The sequence below is a fragment of the Lithobates pipiens genome, unplaced genomic scaffold (assembly GCF_037356315.1).
Source record: "Lithobates pipiens isolate NorthernLeopardFrog02 unplaced genomic scaffold, aLitPip1_a1.2 Scaffold_13, whole genome shotgun sequence".
Taxonomy (NCBI): domain Eukaryota; kingdom Metazoa; phylum Chordata; class Amphibia; order Anura; family Ranidae; genus Lithobates; species Lithobates pipiens.
This window is the reverse complement of record NW_027507718.1, coordinates 159865920-159889100: the sequence shown is the minus strand read 5'-3', so window position 1 is coordinate 159889100 and position 23181 is coordinate 159865920. Positions and strand designations below refer to the sequence as shown.

General features: G+C 45.2%; 1 protein-coding gene across 2 annotated transcripts in view; it reads right to left on the bottom strand.

The window, feature by feature from the left end:
- TIMM44 (translocase of inner mitochondrial membrane 44) overlaps positions 1 to 23181 on the bottom strand; it is a 578487-nt gene that overhangs the window by 202442 nt on the left and 352864 nt on the right. For both annotated transcript variants that reach the window (XM_077475767.1, XM_077475768.1), the window contains one exon: positions 18592 to 18716. In XM_077475767.1, the coding sequence (XP_077331893.1) occupies positions 18592 to 18716 (125 nt within the window). The remainder of the gene's footprint in view (positions 1 to 18591; positions 18717 to 23181) is intronic.

The window sequence follows — 23181 nt, the reverse complement described above, 5'->3', positions numbered from 1 at the left end:
GGCCACCAGAATTGCTGGGAGATGGCCCAAATGAGTTGATTTCTTCCCAGGATGGCCAGCTGCCTTGGTAGAATGGTAAGTCTGGAGCACTGCAGTATGGAGACACTCTGGGACAAAGCAGCAGTCACAAGGTTTATCAGGAGGAGCATGGACCTGAGCAGCAAGAATTTTGTCACCCAAAGCAGAAGTAAGACTGGTGTGAACCGTAGCCAAAATACGATCAGGAGGAATCATAGGAACCGGAACCGACTCCGACTTGGAAGTGGAGGAAAATTGTCGTGACAAGGCATCAGCCCTTACATTCTTAGTACCGGGTAAGAATGGGACAATGTAATTAAAGCTGGACAAGAAAAGAGCCCATTGCGCCCTTCTGGGAGAGAGTCGCTTAGCCTTAGACAAGAATGTAAGATTCTTATGGTCAGTAAGAATAAGAACGGGCACAGTGGTACCTTCAAGGAGATGTCTCCATTCTTTCAGGGCTAAAATGATCGCCAACAGCTCTCTGTCACCAATCTCATAATTGCCCTCAGCAGGTGACTTTTTTGGAAAAGTAGTCACACAGATGCAAAGCGCTCTCAGAGCTAGGACGTTGAGACAGAAGGGTGCCAACTCCAGTCTCAGAAGCATCAACTTCTAGGATAAAAGGCAACATAGGATCAGGATGTGCCAACAAAGGAGCAGAAACAAAGGCTGCCTTGAGAGTGTCAAAGGCCTTAATGGACTCTGGAGACAAACTCTGTGGGTTACCGTCCTTTCTGGTCATATCAGTCAGAGGCTTGACCAGAGACGAGAAGTTACGAATAAACTTCCGATAGTAGTTGGCAAAGCCCAGGAAACGCTGCAGAGGACGTAAACCCATGGGTTGAGGCCAGTGTAGGACTGCCAACAGTTTCTCTGGGTCCATCGAAAAACCAGCAGTGGAAATGACACAGCCCAGGAATGTAACCTGTTCACGATGGAACTCGCACTTCTCCAGTTTACAATAGAGATTGTTTTCTTTTAGTTTCTGAAGTGCACGACAGACATCTGTGTGGTGGCTCTCCAGGGACTTGGAAAATATGAGGATATAATTGAGATAAACCACCGCACACAATTGCAACAAATCTCGGAGGACATCGTTAATAAATTCCTGGAAAACTGCCGGGGCGTTACAAAGGCCAAAAGGCATTACCAGGTATTCATAATGGCCTGTTCTGGTATTAAACGCAGTCTTCCACTCGTCGCCCTTAATGCGCACGAGATTGTATGCCTCTCTCAGGTCAAGTTTTGTGAAAACCATTGCTCCCTTGAGGCAGATGGAATCGGGGAGGCATTCTTAATCGTGACACGATTGAGACCCCTATTATCTATATAAAGGTCTCGGTTCACCGCCCTTCTTTTTCACAAAGAAGAAACCAGCACCAGCAGGAGACAAGGATTTGCGGATGAAACCTCGAGAAAGCGCGTCAGCAACATACTCCTCCATGGCTTTATCCTCCAAGACCGACAAAGGATAAACCCTGCCACGAGGAGGTATGGCATCAGGTTGAAGATCAATTGCACAATCATAAGGCCGGTGTGGAGGCAAACTACCAGCTTGAACTTTATCAAAGACATCACCAAAATCGCGGTACTCCTCCGGCAAGGAGGGGAGTGAAGCGGTTCACGGGACCTTGGATACCTTCAGGAAGCATGTCTCACTGCATTGTGGTGACCAGGAGAGAACCTCAGCACTGAGCCAATCAAAATCGGGGTTGTGCCTCTGTAACCAAGGATAACCAATAACCAGCGGAAACCTGGGTGAGGAAATAACTTGGAATTGGATCATCTCATGGTGAAGAGCCCCTACAGCTATGGACAACGGAACCGTCTCATGAGTCACATGGGCAGGCTGTAAAGGTCTCCTGTTAAGAGCCTCAATGGCAAGTGGAGTGTCACGCAGCTGCAGCGGAATCGAGTGTTGCGAAACAAATGCAGCATCAATGAACAGGCCTGCAGCCCCAGAGTCGCTTAGAGCCTGTATCTCGATGGACGACTCAGCCCAAGAAAGTCTCTCTGAGTCTGGAGTCAATGAGGATGAGCCGTGCGATTCAGGAGCGTTTGTAACACCAAGGCAAACTGATCCATGCAGTGATCTTGCTCATCCAATCTGGAAAAAATATTACCAACTTTTATGGACTTTTTTTATGATACTACCAATTCAAATTGCTGCTTATAGTTATAGATTATATTCATTTTGATGATTGTAATACGCACTTTGATGATTTATATGCACTTTATTGTTATTATTGATTGCACAGTCCTATTGCATTTTATGTTTATGATATTTAACCATAGTATATAGTGTACATTTATTTAGCGCCCCCTTATCCTTTATACAACCCACGAGAAACTAGCATTATATGTCGATGATCCAATCTTTTTTTGCAAGACCCTGGCCCTTTACTTTCTGTGGCGCTCCAGATCCTGGATCGCTTTGCAATTCTTTCTGGCCTCCATACCAACTGAGTAATCCTAATTTACCCTTGCAATGGGCAAGCATCATTAAATACCTAGGGATCAATATCTCTCCCAACACTTAAGATTTCAGTAAACTTAATTTGTCCCCGATGCTGCAGTGGTGTAAATCTAATATTAAAGGCCTGGTCAAATCTCCCACTAACCCTAAACCTATTTAACTAAAATAAAATTGCTTCCGGTTCTATTGTATATTTTAAGCCACTCTATACCTAAAACCCTTTTCAAACAATTAGATTCCCTAGTGGCTTCCTTCTCATGGCAAACACATCCAGCCAGATTTAGCAAGAACATTCTACACAGGCCCTTGACACAGGGGGGACTTGTCTGCCCTGACTTCCACAATTTACTACTTGGCAGCAATGCTCACTCATGCCCACAATTGGCTGGTCTCGAACAATACCAGTGCATCAGTAGTCCTAGAGGAGGCACATTTGGGATCTTATGAGGCCCTTTGTAACACCCTTTATAGGGGGAAGGAGAGTTCCCCGATACTTTTAACACAGGCTATGAAAGCGGTCATCAGGGCTTGGCAAGCGGTGGTAATAAAACCTAACCGGATTCCCTTCTTTCCAATCCTACGGAAGCCTCAGCATTGTCTTCCCACATATTGAAGTACTTTAAGGAAAATACGCCCACTGAGACCTCTCCATCTATTGTCTGGGAGGCCCACAAGGCCACCATGAGAGGCAGATTTATGGAATTGGGGGTGAGGAAAAAAAGGGAGCATGGCCAACAAATCGCACAGGTGCTTCTCCAAATAGCAGACCTCGACAAACATAAGCTGTCCTCACACGCATCACACCTTCAGGCCCTGACACTGAAACGGGAAGAATTGAAACACCTACTTGATCTTGACACTAAAAGACAATTCCAACGTTTCTCTCAGTCATTCTATGAGTGGGGGAATAAACCTAGTAGACTACTAGTGAGGTCCTTAAAACCCAAACAAACTAAATTTTTTATTCCCTAATGGTGATCTCGTACACGCGACCCTACACATAGCCAAAGGCTTCCGGGAATATTATGCGGACCTGTATAAAGTGTCGTGTGACTCGTCCTCCCAAGAGAGGCGCACCCGCATGCGTGCTTACTTAAGGGAAGCGAAACTGCCTAAATTATCGGAGTCTGCCCTTCGCGAACTAGAATCCGAATTCTCTCTTGAGGAATTCGAAGTGGCCCTGGGAGCCTCCCCTTCTGGGAAGGCGACCGGACGGGTATACTATCCTCTATTATAAAACGTTCACTTCCATCCTACTCCCTCATTTTACAGCATATGCTAATTCAATCTCCCACACCTCAGGGCTTCGCCCAGAATCCCTTACTGCCCACATTACAGTCATTCCTAAACCAGGAAAGGACCCCGCCCACTGCAGCAGTTACAGACCAATCTCCCTGCTGAATGTGGACGTTAAACTGTTCTCCAAGGTTATGGCTAACCGTCTGCTCCCCCTGATACCTAAATGGATCTCACCAGATCAGACAGGCTTTATACCTCTCAGAGAGGCTAAGGACAACTTCCTACGAGTGATATCCCTACTCCAATATGTACGAAGGCGGTCCCAGCCCACCCTGTTATTATCTACTGATGCTGAGAAAGCATTTGATAGGGTGGACTGGGACTTTCTCAAACTCACTTTGAGACAATTCGGCCTGGACCCTCGCATGTTTTCCCGTATCTCTTCCCTATACACCAACCCCACAGCAGAACTCTGCATAAATGGCACTCTCAGTGATCCATTAACGCTTTTCAATGGGACCAGACAGGGCTGCCCTCTGTCCCCTCTCCTACTTGCACTTACACTGGAACCTTTCCTGGCTACCATTAGACAGAACATTAGCATCCATGGCATCAAAGTTGGTACTAAGACCCACCAATATACGGCATAAGCGATGACATCATTTTCTTTATCCAACAACCACATACTTCACTTCCTAACCGGATGTCCGCATTCTCTGCTTACCAGTCGCTGTCCAACTTTAAAATCAACCTCTCAAAGTTGGAAATCCTGAATATCAACTTATCTGGGAGGGAGGAAGCATTAATCCGACCCCCTCCTCCCCTTTAGATGGTTACCACATTGCATGAAATACCTGGGCATATATCTCACTCATAACATCCGCTCCTTTTTAAGTATAATTATATCCCCTTACTAAACAGTATTAGAGAAATGGAACAATCTGTCGCATTCGTGGCTAGGTAAAGTGAACATTATCAAAATGAACATTTTGCCTCGGGTCTTATTTTTGTTCGAAATGATACCATTGGGTGTGCCTGTTGGGTTCTTCACTATATTACAAACCATGATCTCCCGCTTTGTCTGGAAGAACAGTCGCCCCAGAGTGTCTAGGGATATTTTATTTCGCTCCAAGGACTCTTGGGGTCTGGCCCTTCCCAACTTTAAGATGTATTATCATACTGTTGTACTGACTAGAATAGTGGAATGGAAATATGCTGCCAACTGTAAGTTATGGGAACACCTGGAACGCTCATTATGCTCAGTGGACCTTACGTTTGTCCCCTGGCTTCCCTGCTCCCATAGGCATCTCTCGGGCACAGCCTCAGCACTCACCATCCCAACCTTGGATATATGGGATGCCCTACATATAAAGTTCTGCTGGTCCTATAACTCTCCCCTGCTGCCACTTCTCCAACATGCATATTTCCTACCTGGACTACTTGATCCAGACTTTCGGACCTGGTCGTTGGAAGGCCCCCTCCTATTGCACCACACTCTTCCCCGTTGTGCTGGAGAAATTGTGGTAACACAGCCAACCACGCACACATCTGGTGGTCTTGCCCAAATATCCGCCCCTTCTGGTCTTCAGTGCTCCTGCTCATACAACGAATTACAGGTGTTAGTCTACCCAATGACCCTTGGACTGTCCTTCTTCACGCTAACAAAGAATCCATTGGCACGTATAAGCGCTCACTCGTACCTCACCTGCTCAACCCTGCTAAGGCTCTCGTACCCACACTCTGGGGACAATCCAAGATTCCCTCCTTAAAAACCTGGATGGAAAAAAATTGCAGAAGTGTACCTCATGGAAGACATCACCCACCGCAACAGGAACACCTCTCAGCGACACTTTAACCTAGACCTCATGGTTAGAATTCATATCCACCCCCTGCTACAAAGAACTCATAACTCAGACACACGGAAATGGTGCCCACCTCCTCTGAGCGATTCGCCTGACAACCTATTGGTGTAAGATTAGTTTCCATAGGTTTTAAAATTGCTTCTGTTCTTTGTGAGATCTATATGTTCTATTATCTAGTCAATCGTTTTTACGGTGTTATAGCCATGCAGGCCAACGTGCCCCCCCCCCCCCCCCTGCTAGACTCTTACTTTTTCTTGCTCTTCTCTTTCCCTGGTTCTCACATGCGCCTCTGCAGTCTTGATTCCCTGTTAGAGTACAAACCCAGACCTTCCCAATGTCTCTTGCGCAGATGAAGGACTTCTCCTGTGCATGGGACCTTATACGCAACATACTTGATATTTAAAGGTTGTACTCTGCTGAGACAGGGCCGTTGTACTTCTGCTGTAGCACCGCATGTTATATGTTACATGTTCATCCTCTTATTTTCATTTTATTACAATAAAAATGTATTAAATATAAAAAAAAAAACCTAACCTGATCAAAGCCATATGGTCCCCTAATACAACGCTCTGATGTAATCCCAGGCTGAGGAAATTTCACTCTCTACAAGATCTGGGATTATGGGCCAGCAGGGGCATCAAATCATTGAATGATATCTGTGATGGTTCTGGGTTGCTCATTTTTGACAGACTGTAAAACAAATTCCAAGTTCTGAATGGTTTCTTTAGGTTCCTGCAGCTTTGTCACTCTGACTCACAATTTAAATTGGTTCAGCTCTGGGTGGAGCATGATGATCTCAAAACTCTGCTAAACAATGCTGAACTCTCAAAGCCATTATCTCCAATATACCGAGCACTGCTGCCATCCATTCAGGTTGCATTGGATGGGTTGTGTGATCTGTGGTGGACGGAGGTGCAGGAACTGGACAGCGATGACTGGGAAGACATGTGAGATTACCCACTTCAGCCACTAGTTGCAACTAGGGACAAGCTGATACAATTCAAAATCCTACACAGAATATACTATACGCCCCAAAGCCTTCACCACATTTACCCAACCTCATCATCTACTTGCTGGAGATGCTCTGGTACCCCCGTAGGCTTCCTGCATATATTCTGGGAATGGCCACGGGTTCAAGAGGGAGGTACCATATATACTCGAGTATAAGCAGAGTTTTTCAGCACTTTTTTTGTGCTAAAAAAGGCCCTCCTCGGCTTATACTCGAGTCTGTGCCAATCTGCATATCTGATTAGCCTGTGGCATGCTCAGACGTTGGCCGACCAGTGTAAAAAAGAATAATTATTCAGACAGGTAAACACTTTCTCATAGAAAATTAAAATTAAGCTTTGGCGCAAGAACCCTGTGTTTGTGCAACTTAGTGCGTACAAATGAGTGCTTAAAAATAACAGTGTTAGCAAAATATTACTTGTATATACAGTGTTGGTGCTGCTTTACCATATATTGCTGTGTAATACTGTATATATATTCTCTGCTGAATTTACATACAGGTTCCAAATAAACAATAAATTAAACAAAAATATACAATTGTGCAAAGATTACTCAAAGAAAGTGCAGATTAACAATCCTATGAAAGTGTTGTGCAACGACTTGTGCAAGAAACAATTGTGCAAAAAATAGTGCAGAAAAAACAAAAAGATGTTCTTTAATATAAGAAAAAGTTTTTTCAGAATCGCATTCAAAAGTTGCTAGAAAATCGCATGTTGCAGTATTTCTAGAGATGGTGGTAGAATAAAGTGACTAGTGCAAGGAAAAAAAAAGAACATTCATCCCTGGTGCGCCGAGCATTCACAGTATAAGCCACTATGTAGCTGTTTGGACTCTGCTACTGATGTGCTGGGGGAATGTTCGCCCTTCACTGTCTCATGTACCACTGGACAACATTGTCTGGAAGACTGTGCTACATCTGGGCCGCCTGCTCTGGGACAACCCTCGGCTGGACTCATAGGAACCAAAACAGTTGGAACTGCAACTTCAGGTAAAGGTGATCATATCACTGATGGGTCTGATCACTGATGGGTCTAGCAAAAGAGAATTAAACATTTAGATAACACTTGCATCTGATCTAACAAATGTTTGAGAAGCAGAAAAATAGCCAAGTATGGTTGAGTGAAAAATTAAATAATTGTGAGAAATCATCACAGGGAGACTAAAGCCTGCAGTTTTCCTCACTTTTCAAATTCCTGTGTAAGAGATTGTGTCTGTAAAAAAAAAAAAGTTAACTCTTGACCAACTATGACAATACAGAAGGGTTATATGGTAAATATTGAAACTTAGCATAAAAAAAAGAAAAGGTATACCAGGTTGCTTTATTATTTTAGCATGCCATGGTGTTAAAGGAAGCACGTGGCAGAAATTGTTGTTGGTTTTGAGGAGGTAGATGGGAGACATGAATGTGGATTGCACTGTGGAGTAAACAGAATGTTGTAGAATTATTATCATGTGGCTTGATGAATGTGTGAAAAGAAAAGGCTGAGGATGTTTTGGATTACTTTAAATGTGTCCATTCCAGAGACAGTATGTGACCGAGTCCTAATTTTACTGCCATAAGGAAACGAGGATTTGAATGGGCTTTGTTAAGAGAAACGTGCAGTAGTATTGAAGCCCAGAGGAGATAAGGGAATACAACAGAGTTGATGCTTTTATAGCACAAAAATGATGGTCAAGGTGGTGTTTCTCAGAAACAAGAAAATGCGGATTGCCTAACAGATGTAGCAGAAGAGAGGGGGCAGCATTAGCCCTTTGAGCATACAGAGGTTAAATTTGTGCATTTGTGAAAATATTAGGACTTTCAGTGTGAAAGAAGGTCTGAATAGTCGTCTTAAAGTAAATATTTCTTGGATATGTTACTTTTAGAATTCATAGACTCATCTGTGAAGTGTTAATGATGCAATGCTGTTTATATTTGGGTACATTTATAAAGTTAAAGGGCTAAGTTCTGAATCAGAATATGTGTTTGGGTATAACAAAAAAAAAAAGTTCTGTTTTGACACCCTGTGGATTTCACTTGGGACCAGAGAATAAGGGGAACCATACAAAAGGGGTTCAAGTTTTCTTAAAGTCTACTAAAATATTGGGGTCTGAAAAATATTCAGAGATGTGTGCGTGTATGTGTGTAGATATATTATATATTATATTTCTTGATCATACATCACGGGACACAGGAGCTTCATTACATAGTGGGTTATATAGGCACCTCTGGTGATTGGACACTGGTTAACCCCAACAAAGAATTCCTCCCCTATATAACCCCTCCCATATGGGAGGCACCTCAGTTTTTTTCGCCAGTGTCTATGGTGGTTGGTCACGTAAAACTTTAGCTCTGTGCAGGTCCCTACAGGGGCCTAAGGGCTACAACAAACCGGATCCATACCTCGGGCCGATATTTGACTCCCAAGATGGTATGGTACCTGGGCCTAGTCAGCCGAAGAAGTGAGGTTTGGCCTTTAAGTCCTCTCCATTGGAAGACTGGGCTCTGGGAAAACCAGACTTGGTGTACTGTTTACACAGAGCGCACAAAAGTTTCTGGCAGAGTCTTTTACATGGTCCAGGTAGGAGGCTCTTCCGAGAAAGAGCCCCAGATAAACCTGAAGGTTGGCTAACACTGCACGCCATGATGGGTGAAGGCTGGAATTTGTCTGGTTCAGCAATTCCTGCGGCGGGGACAGGTAAGGGAAGTTAATCCTATATATTATTATATGATGGATTTCTTCATTGTGAGTAGTTGTATGTCTTACCTGGTTTCCACCACTAGAGGGAGTAAGAGCAGCCTGATGCATACTTACATGCCTTTCAGTACACACGCTCAGTGAAGCCTGGTTCTCAAGCTGTCTCACGTCTCCACTGCAATCCCTGCCACAACAAGGTAACACAGGGGCCCCACGTAGGAGTTCCCCTTTCCCCCCGGATCCCACGGTCCTCGTGCAGGCACGCGCGCCGGGCGCGTTTCCGGCCTAATGGAGGAGGGGGGGGAGTGTGCTTGTGAGCCGTGCACGTTTGTGTGCACGGCGCTGTACTGCGCAGGCGCCAGGCAGCAGTTTTAAAAAGCCCAGAGCTTCAGGGGGCTGTAAGTGGAGACACAGGAGCTGTGGGCAGTAAGCATCCGTGAGGATTGGCCGAGTACTCCACAGTGGTTTCTGCTGAGATCGCTGACAGCAAGGAGTACCTGGCAGGGCCCCGTGCTCCGGGGGTCTGGCTCCCGAAGTGCCCTACCGCTTCCCCCAATAGGCCTTGGCTGCCAACAGAGGCAGTTGTTCTCCGGTTGGAGATCTAGTTTTCTCCCGAATTTCCCCCTTCACTCTTGCTTGTTCTACCCTCCCAGTCTTGTAATCCCTCTAAGCCTCTCTCCTCCTTCTCTTTCTAGCCCCCCTATCCCTTATGCTCCCCTCCTTCTCCCAAACCCTACTTTTCATCCGAGCCCCCAGCGAGTCCCGGCGGCCCCTCCCTGACCTGCCTGGGATGTCTCTGAAAATTGTGTCATGGAATGTGAAGGGACTGAATGTCCCAGAGAAACGCACAAGTTGCCTGGCGGATCTCTGGAGACAGAGACCGCAAGTGGTCTTTTTGCAAGAGACCCATTTTCGGGCAGACAAGATTCCTAAACTTACCAGTAAGCGTTTCCCAGTGGCGTACCACAGTGCTTCATCCTCCTCAAAATCAAAGGGCACGAGTATCCTCATGGCCAACACTTTGCCCTGGCAGTTGAAGGACGTCCATGCTGATCTGGAAGGCAGATACCTTTTTGTTAAGGGTACACTGCAGTCGCAAACTTATACCTTCGCAAACCTCTACCTGCCGAATGTGGACCAACTGCCAGCTCTTGACATTTGCCTGGCCGCCTTGGCCTCCTTCACGGAAGGAACGCTGGTGTTGGGAGGAGATCTCAACTTCACTATTGACCCCCGGAAGGACTCATCGACGGGCTCTTCTGCCCTCTCCCTGAGGGTTCGAGACCGCATTAGGGATCTACTACATTCATATCGGCTAGTTGACATCTGGCGTATTCTCCATCAACAGGAGAGGGATTACACCTTCTTCTCTCCGGTGCATGGCTCCTATTCCAGGATCGATCTTTTCCTGGTCTCCCATGATACGATCCCTTTGGTCACTGGAGCTCAGATTGGGCATATTGCGCTCTCAGACCATGCCCCGATTTCCATTACCTTGAATACACAACATCCAACAACTAACATGGCTACATGGCGCCTAAATGAGTTCCTTCTGCGTGATCCGGAGGTCAGAGCGGACATTTTACGAGAACTTGGACTCTTCTTTGAGAGCAATAAGGACTCGGTCCCTAATCCCCTTTCTATCTGGTCGGCGCATAAATGTTATATAAGGGGCATATTCATAAAACATGGCCATAGACTCAAAGTAGCCAGGGAGAAAACATTGTCCGAATTGCTGGCAAAGCTGCACGAATGTGAAAAACGCCATAAGCACCGCCCAGATAGGGACCTCGAAGTGGAGGTAATTAACCTCCGTGAGAAGATTAAGGAGCACTCCCTGTTCCACTCCAGGAACAACCTTTTAAAAGGTATGCAGAACGTTTTATGAATTCGGAGATAAATGTAGTAGAGCCCTAGCGAACGCCATACGAGCCCAGCGTAACCTTTCCTATATTCCAACCCTATCCACCTCCGCGGGACATAAAATCCATGACTCGGCGGAAATGGCGGAGGCCTTCCGGGTTTTTTACGCAGCACTCTATAACTTACATTCTCATCCCATAGGAGACTGTCCCCAGAGTAGTGTGGAGGCTATTAAGACATATCTGGCAGCGGCAGACTTGCCCTCGCTTAATGAAGAGGAGGCGGAATTACTTTTGTGGCCTATAACTGTGGAGGAACTCTCAAAAGCTATAGCTGGGGCTCCGAAGGGAAAGGCACCAGGTCCCGACGGCTTTACCAACGCCTACTACAAACACTTCCAGACTCAACTGGCGACCCATTTCATCACAGCCTTTAACGCAATACTAGATGATCATACCATAACACCAGACCTGCTACAGGCCAGCATATCGGTTATCCCAAAACCTGAGAGAGACCCGCTTCTATGCGCCAGCTATAGGCCTATTTCTCCACTAAATTGCGATTTGAAGTTGTTTACTAAAATATTGGCGGAACGAATAGGGTCTGTCCTCCAACGTATAATTCCTTTAGATCAGGTCGGCTTCATCCGTAACAGAGAAGCACGAAACAACACAATCAGGACGATTGATGTGGTAGCAAGGGCCAAACACCTTAATGTACCTTTGATCCTACTATCGACAGACGCTGAAAAGGCGTTCCTTAGGGTCAACTGGACTTTTCTGTTGGCCACCTTGCGACGCATGGGAATGCCAGCCTCCATTCTGTCCTGGGTCTCAGCCATTTATTCTTGCCCTTCCGCATCGGTCAGAGTGAATGGGGTAGCCTCCAACCCATTTAAGATCAGCAACGGGACGAGGCAGGGTTGCCCACTCTCGCCACTCCTGTTCATAATCTCCCTAGAACCCCTGCTACAACATATTAGGCTCAACCCAGACATAAGAGGACTCTCGAAACAAGCACTTACCACCACAAAGTTGCTGCATACGCAGACGATCTACTATTCTATGTCGCCAATCCCCACACCTCATTACCAGTTTTGATGTCAGAAATACGCCACTACGGGACGCTCTCAGATTTCAAAATTAATTTTCAGAAATCAGAGGCCTCCCTACCCCCCAGCTCCCGGGCTTCTCTTGGCAGCAACTTTCCCTTCCGGTGGTCTCCCCAGGCGATTAAATATTTAGGCACAAGAATCCCATCGGAGTTGCACCTTATCTATCAACTTAATTTTTAGCCACTTCTGACCACCTTTTCCTCAGACTTAGAGAGGTGGAAGAACCTGGCAATCTCCTGGTTCGGTAGAAGCAACTTACTGAAGATGAATATCATGCCACGTTTGCTTTATCTTTTACAAGCACTACCAGTGAGGCTACCACAGACTTTTTTCCATAAAATTCGCACGATAATGACCAAATACATCTGGCAAGGCAAGCCTGCGCGGCTTAAAAGCTCCCTATTGCACCGACCCAAACTTAGAGGGGGGATGGGTCTCCCTGACCCTGCGTTATATTGCACAGCAGTCCATATGAACAGGGCAGTGGACTGGTGCCGGCATAAATCACATAAGCTTTGGGTCAGTCTGGAACAGGAATCGGTACTAGCACCTCTTGAAGGCTTGCCATGGAGTGGAGGGAGGCCTCCCAGTTCCTCCCCTTCCCACCCATTAATAGAAACCACTCTACAAGAGCTTCACAGATATTTTAGAATTACCAAGACGCTCAGTTTTCCCTCTCGATGGCACCCATAATCGGACATCCGAAATTCTTGCCAGGGCTCTCTGACAGGTCTTTTCGGACCAGACCAGAGCAGAGCATAGTTAGAGCCTCATTTTCCAGTCCTTCAGATTGGAACGACCTTTCAAACATGTACCCTGGCTTTGGCGTGTCTGCCCTGGGAAGATGGAAACTTTTACAACTTTCGCACTTTCTCAGATCCCTGCCGGATGCTGAAGGCTTTCGCAGATCACGCACACCCTTTGAAGATCTGTGTATGGGAGAGGAACCGGTCTGGAAATCCCTTTCCTACTCATACAATATATTGCAGACCAGCACTTCCCTAGATGATCCCCCATACCTGAGGAAATGGGAGAGGGATCTCAATGTCCAGTTTACTGATGACCAGAAAAGTAGAATCCTATTTTTTTGCGCACAAGTCCTCTTTATGCAGCAAATACCAAGAAATCTCCTACAAAGTGCTGACGCGCTGGTACAGGACCCCCTCGGTGCTAGCGTCGATATTCCCAGGGCACAGCCCCCTATGTTGGAGATGTGGAACTCAGAGTGGCCCAATTCTCCACATCTTCTGGGAGTGCGCAGTGCTGACGCCCTTCTGGAGTCAGGTACTAGGAATCATCCATAAACTCACCGATATAGATCTGAAAGACAACCCAGCGGCAATACTATTGAATTTGACCCCAATGTCCAGTAGGCGCCATCGTAAATCTTTGTTGAAGCACCTCCTCAATGCGGCCAGGGCATGTATTCCCAGTATGTGGAAGCAGAGGTCCCCTCCGACAGTGATGCAGTGGTTTGCCAGGATTAGCGATATACAGCGCATGGAACGACTAACGGCTGCTATAGGGAAAAGAGAGGAGGAACATAGTGCGCGGCGGTCACACTGGGATCTGTTTCGATATTCAGACGACTACAAATCTTACACATAAACAGGCAGTCCCTTAGGGGCAATGGGGCCTTGGGTCGGCGGCCTCGCCGGGGCCTCACCTTATCCTCCTCCCCTTCTCATCCTTATTCTTTCTTATAAGCTACCCCCTCTTTTCTCTCCACCATGGGTGTCGTTCATCTTTCCTCCTCATAAAAACAAAAATCCTCCCGAATGCGATACCCCAGCTTGGTGCCGCCCCCAGCCTCATGGGTGCGAGTTCCATAGCCTAAGACGACAGTGACTTGCTCCAGTCAATTACACTAGTAACCTGGTCACTGTAAGGCGAGGGGCATGATAGTCCTCCCTTTGGGGGGGCCCTACTACACGTGACCGTCCAGAGTACGAATGCAGCACAGATATATGTGCACCATGTTTAGGGTACCTAGATATTCCCTCCCAGTCAGTAGATAGCATTGTTGGTTAGATTGGAGCTCTTGGATACATATAGTTGATATCGGCTAATCGCATCACTCCATAACAGTATGTCTGGATAGACTTCAGCAGTTTAATCTTAACAGTATATTTGGACTGGAAGTTAAGAAAATATTAGGCCCAGTTACTAAACGTACTTTCCTGGGGATTGTGCTTGATACTCAGTCCATGCAGGTCAGTCTTCCTACAGACAAACTGGTAAGGATCAGAGAATGCATATATGCATTCATGATCTCTCAAGTTTGTATCAGGGTTGAATTACAGTCTCTGCTGGGTATGCTGAATTTCGTGATGAGGATTATTCCCCAGGGGAGGTCTTTCATTCCTAGGTTATTGACTTTGTTAACTTCAGCTCACAACTGATTCTCATGTCAAATTAGATCCGCTATGTCGGATTTACACATGTGGGATGAGTTCCTGCAACATTAAAATGGTGTTACTATATTTATCCCTGCAGTGTCAGGTTTTCCCCCTCAGGTTTCTACAGATGCAGCAGCCACAAAGGGCTTTGCGGCTACTTAAGGCTCACACTGGCTGGCAGGGCCTTGGCCAGATGAGATTTTGTCTATTCCGGGGACCACAGAGACGTCAGCCTTGTTCAAAATCGACCCCATTGTTGTGGCAGCACAGGATAATCAAGCCACGTCAGAAATTGTCAACAAGGGCAGATCTAGGTCTTTGGAGAATGTAGCGGCAGATGCTCTGTCCTGGTTTAATTACCCACTGTTTTTCCAGCAGGTCCCGACGCAGTAACTGGCGCCACTCCAGCCCCACATTTTCTTCAATGAACTAGATACCCACTGGGCCGTCGCAGCAGCCTTGATTGACAAATCATTGTCGGTGAACACCAGGAAGGCATATACGTCACAGCCTTGAATGTTTTCCAGGCCTTCCAGTCACAGTATCCTGGGTTTGGGTATTTACTAGCTTTCACTGCCTTTTGCCACTCTCAGCTTAGACTGGCCCGTGGCAACATTAGGACATATCTAGCAGGCATGCAACACTTTTTGTCTTTACGGGACCCCAACAGGCCGCCCATTTTTTTGGGCACACCCCATTAAGGCTTTCCTCAAAGGGATTCAGAAAAGTAGCCCTCCTGCTGTAGCTAGCAGGCTTCCCATCACGGGGCAAACATTCTGGGGTATGTCCGATTTGTCAGGTCTCCTTTGGATTGCTGCCTAGCTTAGTGTTCAAGGTAGCCATGTATCTGGCATTTTATGGTTTCTTGAGGCGTGGGGAGGTTACTTGTTCTGGGCCAGGATCCAGAATATTTTTTTGGCCAATCAGCTAGTCAGGTACCCCGCCAACTTTCAGTTGCAGCTGCATACTTGCAAGACACAGCAGATGGGAGTCGGCACAGACATTAGATTTTTTTTTAAGACCAACAATGCATGGTGTCTGGTTTTGGTCTTAGACCAGCTTGTGAGGGCAACAGCTGACAGGCCTAGGGATATTCCACTATTGCCTTTCCCTCGTGTTCCCCTCTCTATAGTCCAGTTCATGCATCATTGCTGCACCCTACTGTCCAATTTGGGTTTGGACCCCAAGGTATATTGGGGCCATTCTTTCAGAATTGGGGCAGCTTCCGCAGCTTCTTGCTAAGGGGTCCCTGTTCATGTGATCAAAAAATTATATAGATGGAAGTCATCTTGCTTCTCTAGCTATATCCCAGATCCTCTGGTCGAAATGTCACAGGCGTTTGTTGTTTTGACTGGTTAAATGTTAAATTTCAGTTTTTGCAATTAATCTTTGATAGCTTCATCCTACTGTCTTTATTTTTGCCCCCTTTTAGGCATACTGACCACGGCAAAACCCAGGTCAATTTTCTGTCTTCTTCCTTTCCTAAAACAATCCATAAGGAGACTCCAAGTGTAAGGCTGACTGCAGGTCAGCCTGTGTTTGTAGGAGGAGTTGGGCTGCATAAAGCCTGCCCTCCGTCCCTCGTTCCCTGTCAACGATGGCTCACGTATCCCACCCACCCATTCCCCTTCTTTCTTTTACTTTGCATTTTAATTTTATACTTGGGTATGTCCCCTGTTAGGCATACTGAACACGGCACACCCCAGGTCAATTTTCCGAGTCTTCATCCTATCCTAAAAGGATCCATAAGGAGATAGAGTACAAATTAAATTAAGATCTACAAGGGAATAATTTGTAATTTGAGGTCAAAAACATGCAGCAAGTGCATTTCCACTGATGTGTAGGTAAAGGTGGTGTTTGTATGAAAAAAAAATTACCTTCATGAATACCCAAGTGGAGAACAGATTCACTGCTTTTTGGGAAGATTAGTCACTTTAAGAACTGATACACTATTGTAGAATTTCACACTAAGGCCTCATGCACACAGGGCTTAATGAAAGTGCTTTTGTTAGCCTGTGTGTCCATGAAAACCTAAGAGTTTACAGGCTGAAAAAAAACACAAAAAAACACATCACCAGCATGTTCAGTAGAGGAGCTTTTGGGCAGGTGAAAATGTGTGTACCGTATATACTCGAGTATAAGCCGAGATTTTCAGCCTCTTTTTTGAGGCTGAAAGTGCCCCCCTCGGCTTATACTCGAGTCATCGCTGTCTGCCCGCTCGATCAGCGTGTCGAGCAGACAGACAGCGGCCATTCTATGATTCAAAAGCCGTGCCTCCGGCTCCGCCTTCGCCTGTGATAGGCGGAACACTGAATTTCCCAGCAGCCTGTGTTCCGCCTATCACGGGCACCGTCTCATCCTCGTACTACGGACGAGGATGATACGACGTCCGTGATAGGCGGAACACAGGCTGCTGGGAAATTCAGTGTTCCGCCTATCACAGGCGAAGGAGGAGGCGCGGCTTTTGAATTTTACAATGGCCTCCGACGAAGAGGGCACGGGACGGAGGCAAGGCAAGGCACGGCACGGGACGGGACGGGAAGGGACGGGACGGGACGAAGGCAAGGCACGACACGGGACGGAGGCTCGGGACAAAGGCTCGGGACACAGGTAGGCTGGACACACACACACACACACACACACACACACACACGGATGGAGACACACACACACGGATGGATGGATGGATGGAGACACACACACACACACGGATGGATGGATGGATGGAGACACACACACACACAGGGATGGATGGATACACACACACACAGGGATGGATGGATGGAGACACACACACACAGGGATGGATGGATGGATGGAGACACACACACACAGGGATGGATGGATGGATGGATGGAGACACACACACACAGGGATGGATGGATGGATGGACACACACACACACAGGGATGGATGGACGGACACACAGGGATGGACGGACACACAGGGATGGACGGACACACAGGGATGGACGGACACACACACAGGGATGGACAGGCATGTCTCACCCTCGGCTTATACACGAGTCAATAAGTTTGCCAGTTTTTTGGGGGGTAAATTGGGGGCCTCGGCTTATATTCGGGTCGGCCTATACTCGAGTATATACGGTAAATGCAATTTGCGCTTGGGTGTCCATTCATTACACTTGCCAGAATAAATATTCTGGCAAATGTAAACCATACAGTAAATGCTTGATGTACCTAAATGCACTGTAATATGCAGCCTTTGGGACTTTAAGCAGCTTTTTTCTGCCAGGAGTAAAAGGCGTTAGGAGAAAAAAAAATGTTTTCATGTTCTGTGCGCATACTGCACTTATGCTCACTATTGTTAAAATGTTATGAGACTGCAATTGTATTCTTTATTTTGTGGTTGGGGGAGAAAAAGGTCATGCAGTGCCTACTATACATTGTTATTTTTCAATTTAAAGCTAATTTTATGTTTTTTAAAGATTTCCGTACATGCATTTTTATATAGGATTCTTTGGGATTTTATTAGTTAAAGTTAGTTATCCAAAGCTCAAGTGTCATTTCTCTCTGGTGCTTCATTCCTCTGTTATCAGCATGAGTCAGTATTAAGAAGTTTTCCTGACACAAGAGATACATTTGTGATGGGGGAGGGAGCTCAGCACATAGCTTAACTATTCAGAACACAGCTCTGTATCCTTCCTTTGTTCCTGTGCAGTGTGTGGAGGGGGGGGGGGGGTGTCCCTTTACTCCAATCAGCTCACACACTAACTGTAGCTCTCCACCCACTCCTCCTTGGAAAAGAAGACTGCAGATAAATAAGTAAAACCTATGTAGGAGGATTTGTTTTATCTCTGTGTATCACCTGCAGCTATTCACTTCAGTGGGTATATGAGAGCATATACAACCATTTTAATGTTACAGTAGAGTGCAAAATTAGGAAAGGTGAAGAAATATTATGGTTATACCTCTAATATGTTTGGTATTATATCCTTCTCACATAGTTTCAAGAACTTATCTTTGTCAAAGTTTGGATCAACCTTCAGAATTTCTGTCAGTACCTCCGACATTTCTGTCTTGGAAAACATTCCACCTGGAAAAGAGAACGACTAAGCATTAAAAGGACTAAGGAAAGTGCAATAAAAAGATTTTTACAGAGCAAAAAATAATATTTTTTTCTTCCAGCATTATTTGGGAGTGACAGCAGACCTCTGGAGTCCCTAAAAAAAGAAGACACTGTAAGATCTTGTACTTTGAACTGCCATCAGCTGACAGTTGATCTTTTTAAACATGTGACCGAAGGAGCAAGTAGCAGGCTTGTACACCTGGGAAACAAAATGTGAATGCTAAAAGGCATCTATTGCTCTGGTAGAGTAAAAGGTGGCAGGCAACAGGGGCACCTATACCCTAATTGAATATATTTGGGCTATAACCCAGGGAGAAACCTCTGTAAAAACAAAGAGTGAGTCAATTTTACAAAAGGGAGCAGTGGAAGACAAGTAGATCCTGATCTCCTTCACCATGTTCAAGTAATGAAGGTCAAACTCCTTAGGATTAGGAGGAGGAGGACCAATACTACCGTTAGAAGAAAATAAAGGTTTAAGATTGCCATGTCCTTGTAAAGAATGAGAAAGAACAGCTTACAGGATAGAATCACCAGCTACAACACCCTTCAAACTGAAGTAATGTTAGTGAAAAAAAAACACCTTTTGTGATATACTGTAGCCATAAAAGGCACTTCATCTAATTGTAAAGGCTTTAACAAAAGGGCTCTGTATTCAATTTTTAATTATTGCAAAATGTTGACAAAATCTTAATACAAAAGTGCTATCTATATACATATCAGCAAAAGCATCAAAAACAAACAAAAATAAGTAGATAGAAAAAGTATGCACACCCCTGTAAAAATGTCAGGTTTCTGTGAGGCAAAAAAATGAGACAAAGATAAAGATCATTTCACAACGTTTTTCACCTTTAATGTGACCAACTAAACTTTACAACTCCGTTGAAAAACAAACTGAAATCTTTTAGGTGGAGGGAAGTAAAAACAAAAAAATAAAATATGGTTGCATAAGTGTGCACACCCTTAACCACTTCAATACCGGGCACTTTCTCCACTTCCTGCCCAGGACAATTTTCAGCTTTCAGTGCTGTCGCACGTTGAATGACAATTGCGCGGTCATGCAACACTGTACCCAAACTCAATTTTCTGTCCACAAACAGAGCTTTCTCTTTTGAAACAAAACTTTCAAAAATGTCAGTCTTTTTTAGTTTAGCAAAAAATAAAAACCGCAGTGGTAATCAAATACCACTGCGGTTTTTATTTTTTGCTAAACTAAAAAAGACTGACATTTTTGAAAGTTTTTCTTTGTTTTGGTTATAAAATGTTGCTTTCGCCTTCACTACGGGCACTGATGAAGAGGCACTGATATGCAGCACTGATGGGCACCAACAGGCGCGACTGATAGGTGGCATTGGCAAGCATTGACAAGCTGCTGTTATGGGCACTGACAGGTGGCACTGATGGGCAGAAACTGATGAGGTTCTGGCAGGTGTTGCTGTAGGGCACTTATTGGCAATGTGATGGACACTGACTGCCAATGTGGTGGGCATAAATTGGAACTTCATTGGGCACTGACAGGTGATTCTGAGGGGGAACTGACTGGCAGCTGATTGGCACATTTTTGGCAGCTGTGGTCATACATCTCATGAGGCTGTGCTGATAATCAATGTGTCGATTATCAGCACAGACCCCCCCGACAGGGAGAGCCACCGGTTGGCTCTCCCTGTCAGTGCGAACCGAGGAATGACATTTACCGGCACTTCCTGGTTCACACGATGATCAGCTGGGATTGGTCATAGCTGATTGCGTGGTAAAAATCCTCTGTCGGAGGCTTCCTACCACGATCGGATATGCGTCATGTCAGACTGACACTCCGCACTTTCCCCTCTGCGAGCTACCTGGCATGTTATCCTGCTAGACGTCATATGACGCCCAGTCAGGGTAACAACCAGGGCCCAGCTGTCAATCTGCTATAGGCTGGGTGGGAAGTGGTTAAATACTTTGTTGAAGCACCTTTTGATTTTATTACAGCAGTCAGTCTTTTGTGTATGAGTTTATCATCATGGCACATCTTGACTTGGCAATATGTACCCACACTTTGCAAAAATACTCCAAATCTGTCAGACTGTCAGGGCATCTCCTGTGCACAGCCCTCTTCATATCACCCTACAGATTTTCAATCGGATTCAGGTCTGGGCTATTCCAATATTTTAATCTTCTTCTGGTAAGGCCATTCCTTTGTTGATTTGGATGTATACTTTGGGTCGTTGTCATGCTGAAAGTTCCTCTTCATGTTCAGCTTTCTAGCATAAGCTTGGAGGTTTTGTGCATTAATGACTGGTATTTGGAACGGTTCATAATTCCCTCTACCTTGACTAAGGCCCATGTTCCAGCTAACGAAAAACAGCCCCAAAGCATGTTGCTGCCACCACCATGCTTCACTATGGTTAGGGTGTTCTTTTGGTGATGTGCAGTGTTTTTGCACCAAACATAACTTTTGGAAGTATGCCAAAAAACTTCAACCTTGGTTTTATCAGACCAGAACACATTTTCCCACATGCTTTTGAGAGTTCAGATGTGATAGTGCCAAATTTAGCCGGGCTTGGATGTTTTTCTTTGTAAGAAAAGGCTTCCATCTTGCCACTCTACCCCATAGCCCAGACATATGAAGAATACGGGAGATTGTTGTCACATGTACCACACAGCCAGTACTTGCCAGATATTCCTGCAGCTCCTTTAATGTTGATGTAGACCTCTTGGCAGCCTCTCTAATCAATCAGTTTTCTTCTCATCCATTTTGGAGGGACGTCCAGTTCTTGGTAATGTCACTGTTGTGCTATATTTTCTTAACCGTGTTCCATGGTATAGCTAATGCCTTGGAAATTATTTTGTACCCTGCTCCTGACTGATACATTTTTACAATGAGATCCCTCTGATGCTCTGGAAGTTCTCTGTGGACCATGGATTTTGCTGAAGGATGTGTCTAAGGAAATGTCAGGAAAGACCTACTAGAACTTCTGAACTTCACTTGGGGTTAATCAGGCACACTTTAACCGGTTCCCGACCAGCTGCTGTGGCAGGATGGCTCCCCTGGGTGAGCCATTGTAGCTGTACATTGGCTCTTTAAGACACGGTAGAAGGGCGGGTGCACGGACGCACTGTGTCCCAAGAGCCGATGCAAGTGCCCGGCGGGTGTGATGACCACCAGGCACCCGCGATCGCTCGTGAAAGAGCAAGAACTGGGATCTGTGTGTGTAAACACAAATCCCGGTTTTTCAGGGGAGAAGAGACTGATCGTGTGTTCCTACTGAGTAGGAACACCGATTGGTCTCCTCCCCTAGTCAGCCCCACCCTCCTCCAGTTATAACACACCTAGGGAACAGGTAACCCCTTGATCGCCCCCTAGTGTTAACTCCTTCCTTGCCAGTGACATTTATAAAGTAATCAGTGAATTTTTATAGCACTAATCACTGTATAAATGTCACTGGTCCCAAAAATGTCAAAAGTGTCCAATTTGTCCATTGCAATATGGCAGTCCTGATAAAAATTGCTGATCGCCGCCATTACTAGTAAAATAAAATAATAGAAATGCCATAAATCTATCCCCTATTTTGTAGACGCTATAAATTTTGCGCAAACCAATCAATATACACTTATTGCGGGGTTTTTTTGTTTTTGTTTTTACCAAAAATATGTAGAATACATATGGGCCTAAACTGAGGAAAACTTTTTTTTTTTTTTTATTGGGATATTTATTATAGCAAAAAATAAAAGATAGTTTTTTTTTTTCAAAATTGACGCTCTCCTTTTGTTTATAGCGCAAAAAATAAAAACCGCAGAGGTGATCAAATACCATCAAAAGAAAGATCTATTTGTGGGGAAAAAAAAAGGGTATAAATTTAGTTTGGGTACATCGTCGCATGACCACGCAATTGTCAGTTAAAGTGACGCGGTGCCGTATCGCAAAAAATGGCCTGGTCAGGAAGGGGGTAAATTCTTCAGGGGCTGAAGTGGTTAAATGATGGCAGGTGCGTACTGACTCCTATTGAACATGAGTTTGAATGTGATTGCTTAATTCTGAACACAGCTACAGCCCCAGTTATAAGAGTGTGAGCACTTATGCAACCACATTATTTTAGGTTTTTATTTTTACCCCCCCAAAGTTTTCAGATTGTTTTTCAATTGAGTTGTACAGTTTATAGGTCACATTAAAAGGTGGAAAAATCTGAAATGATTTATCTTTGTCTCATTTGCATCACAAAAACCTGACATTTTAACAGGGGTGTGTAGAATTTTTATATACACCAATTGTAAAGGCTTCAACAAAGGGCTCTGTTTTCAATCTACAATTATTGAGTTATTTTGGCATACACAATCTTAATACCAAAGTGCTATATACATACCAGCAAATGCAACAAAAACAAAAAAAATACATACATTTCATTTGTCACATAGTTGCTCAATTAAACAGTGCATTGAGGTTGGCTTGTAAATT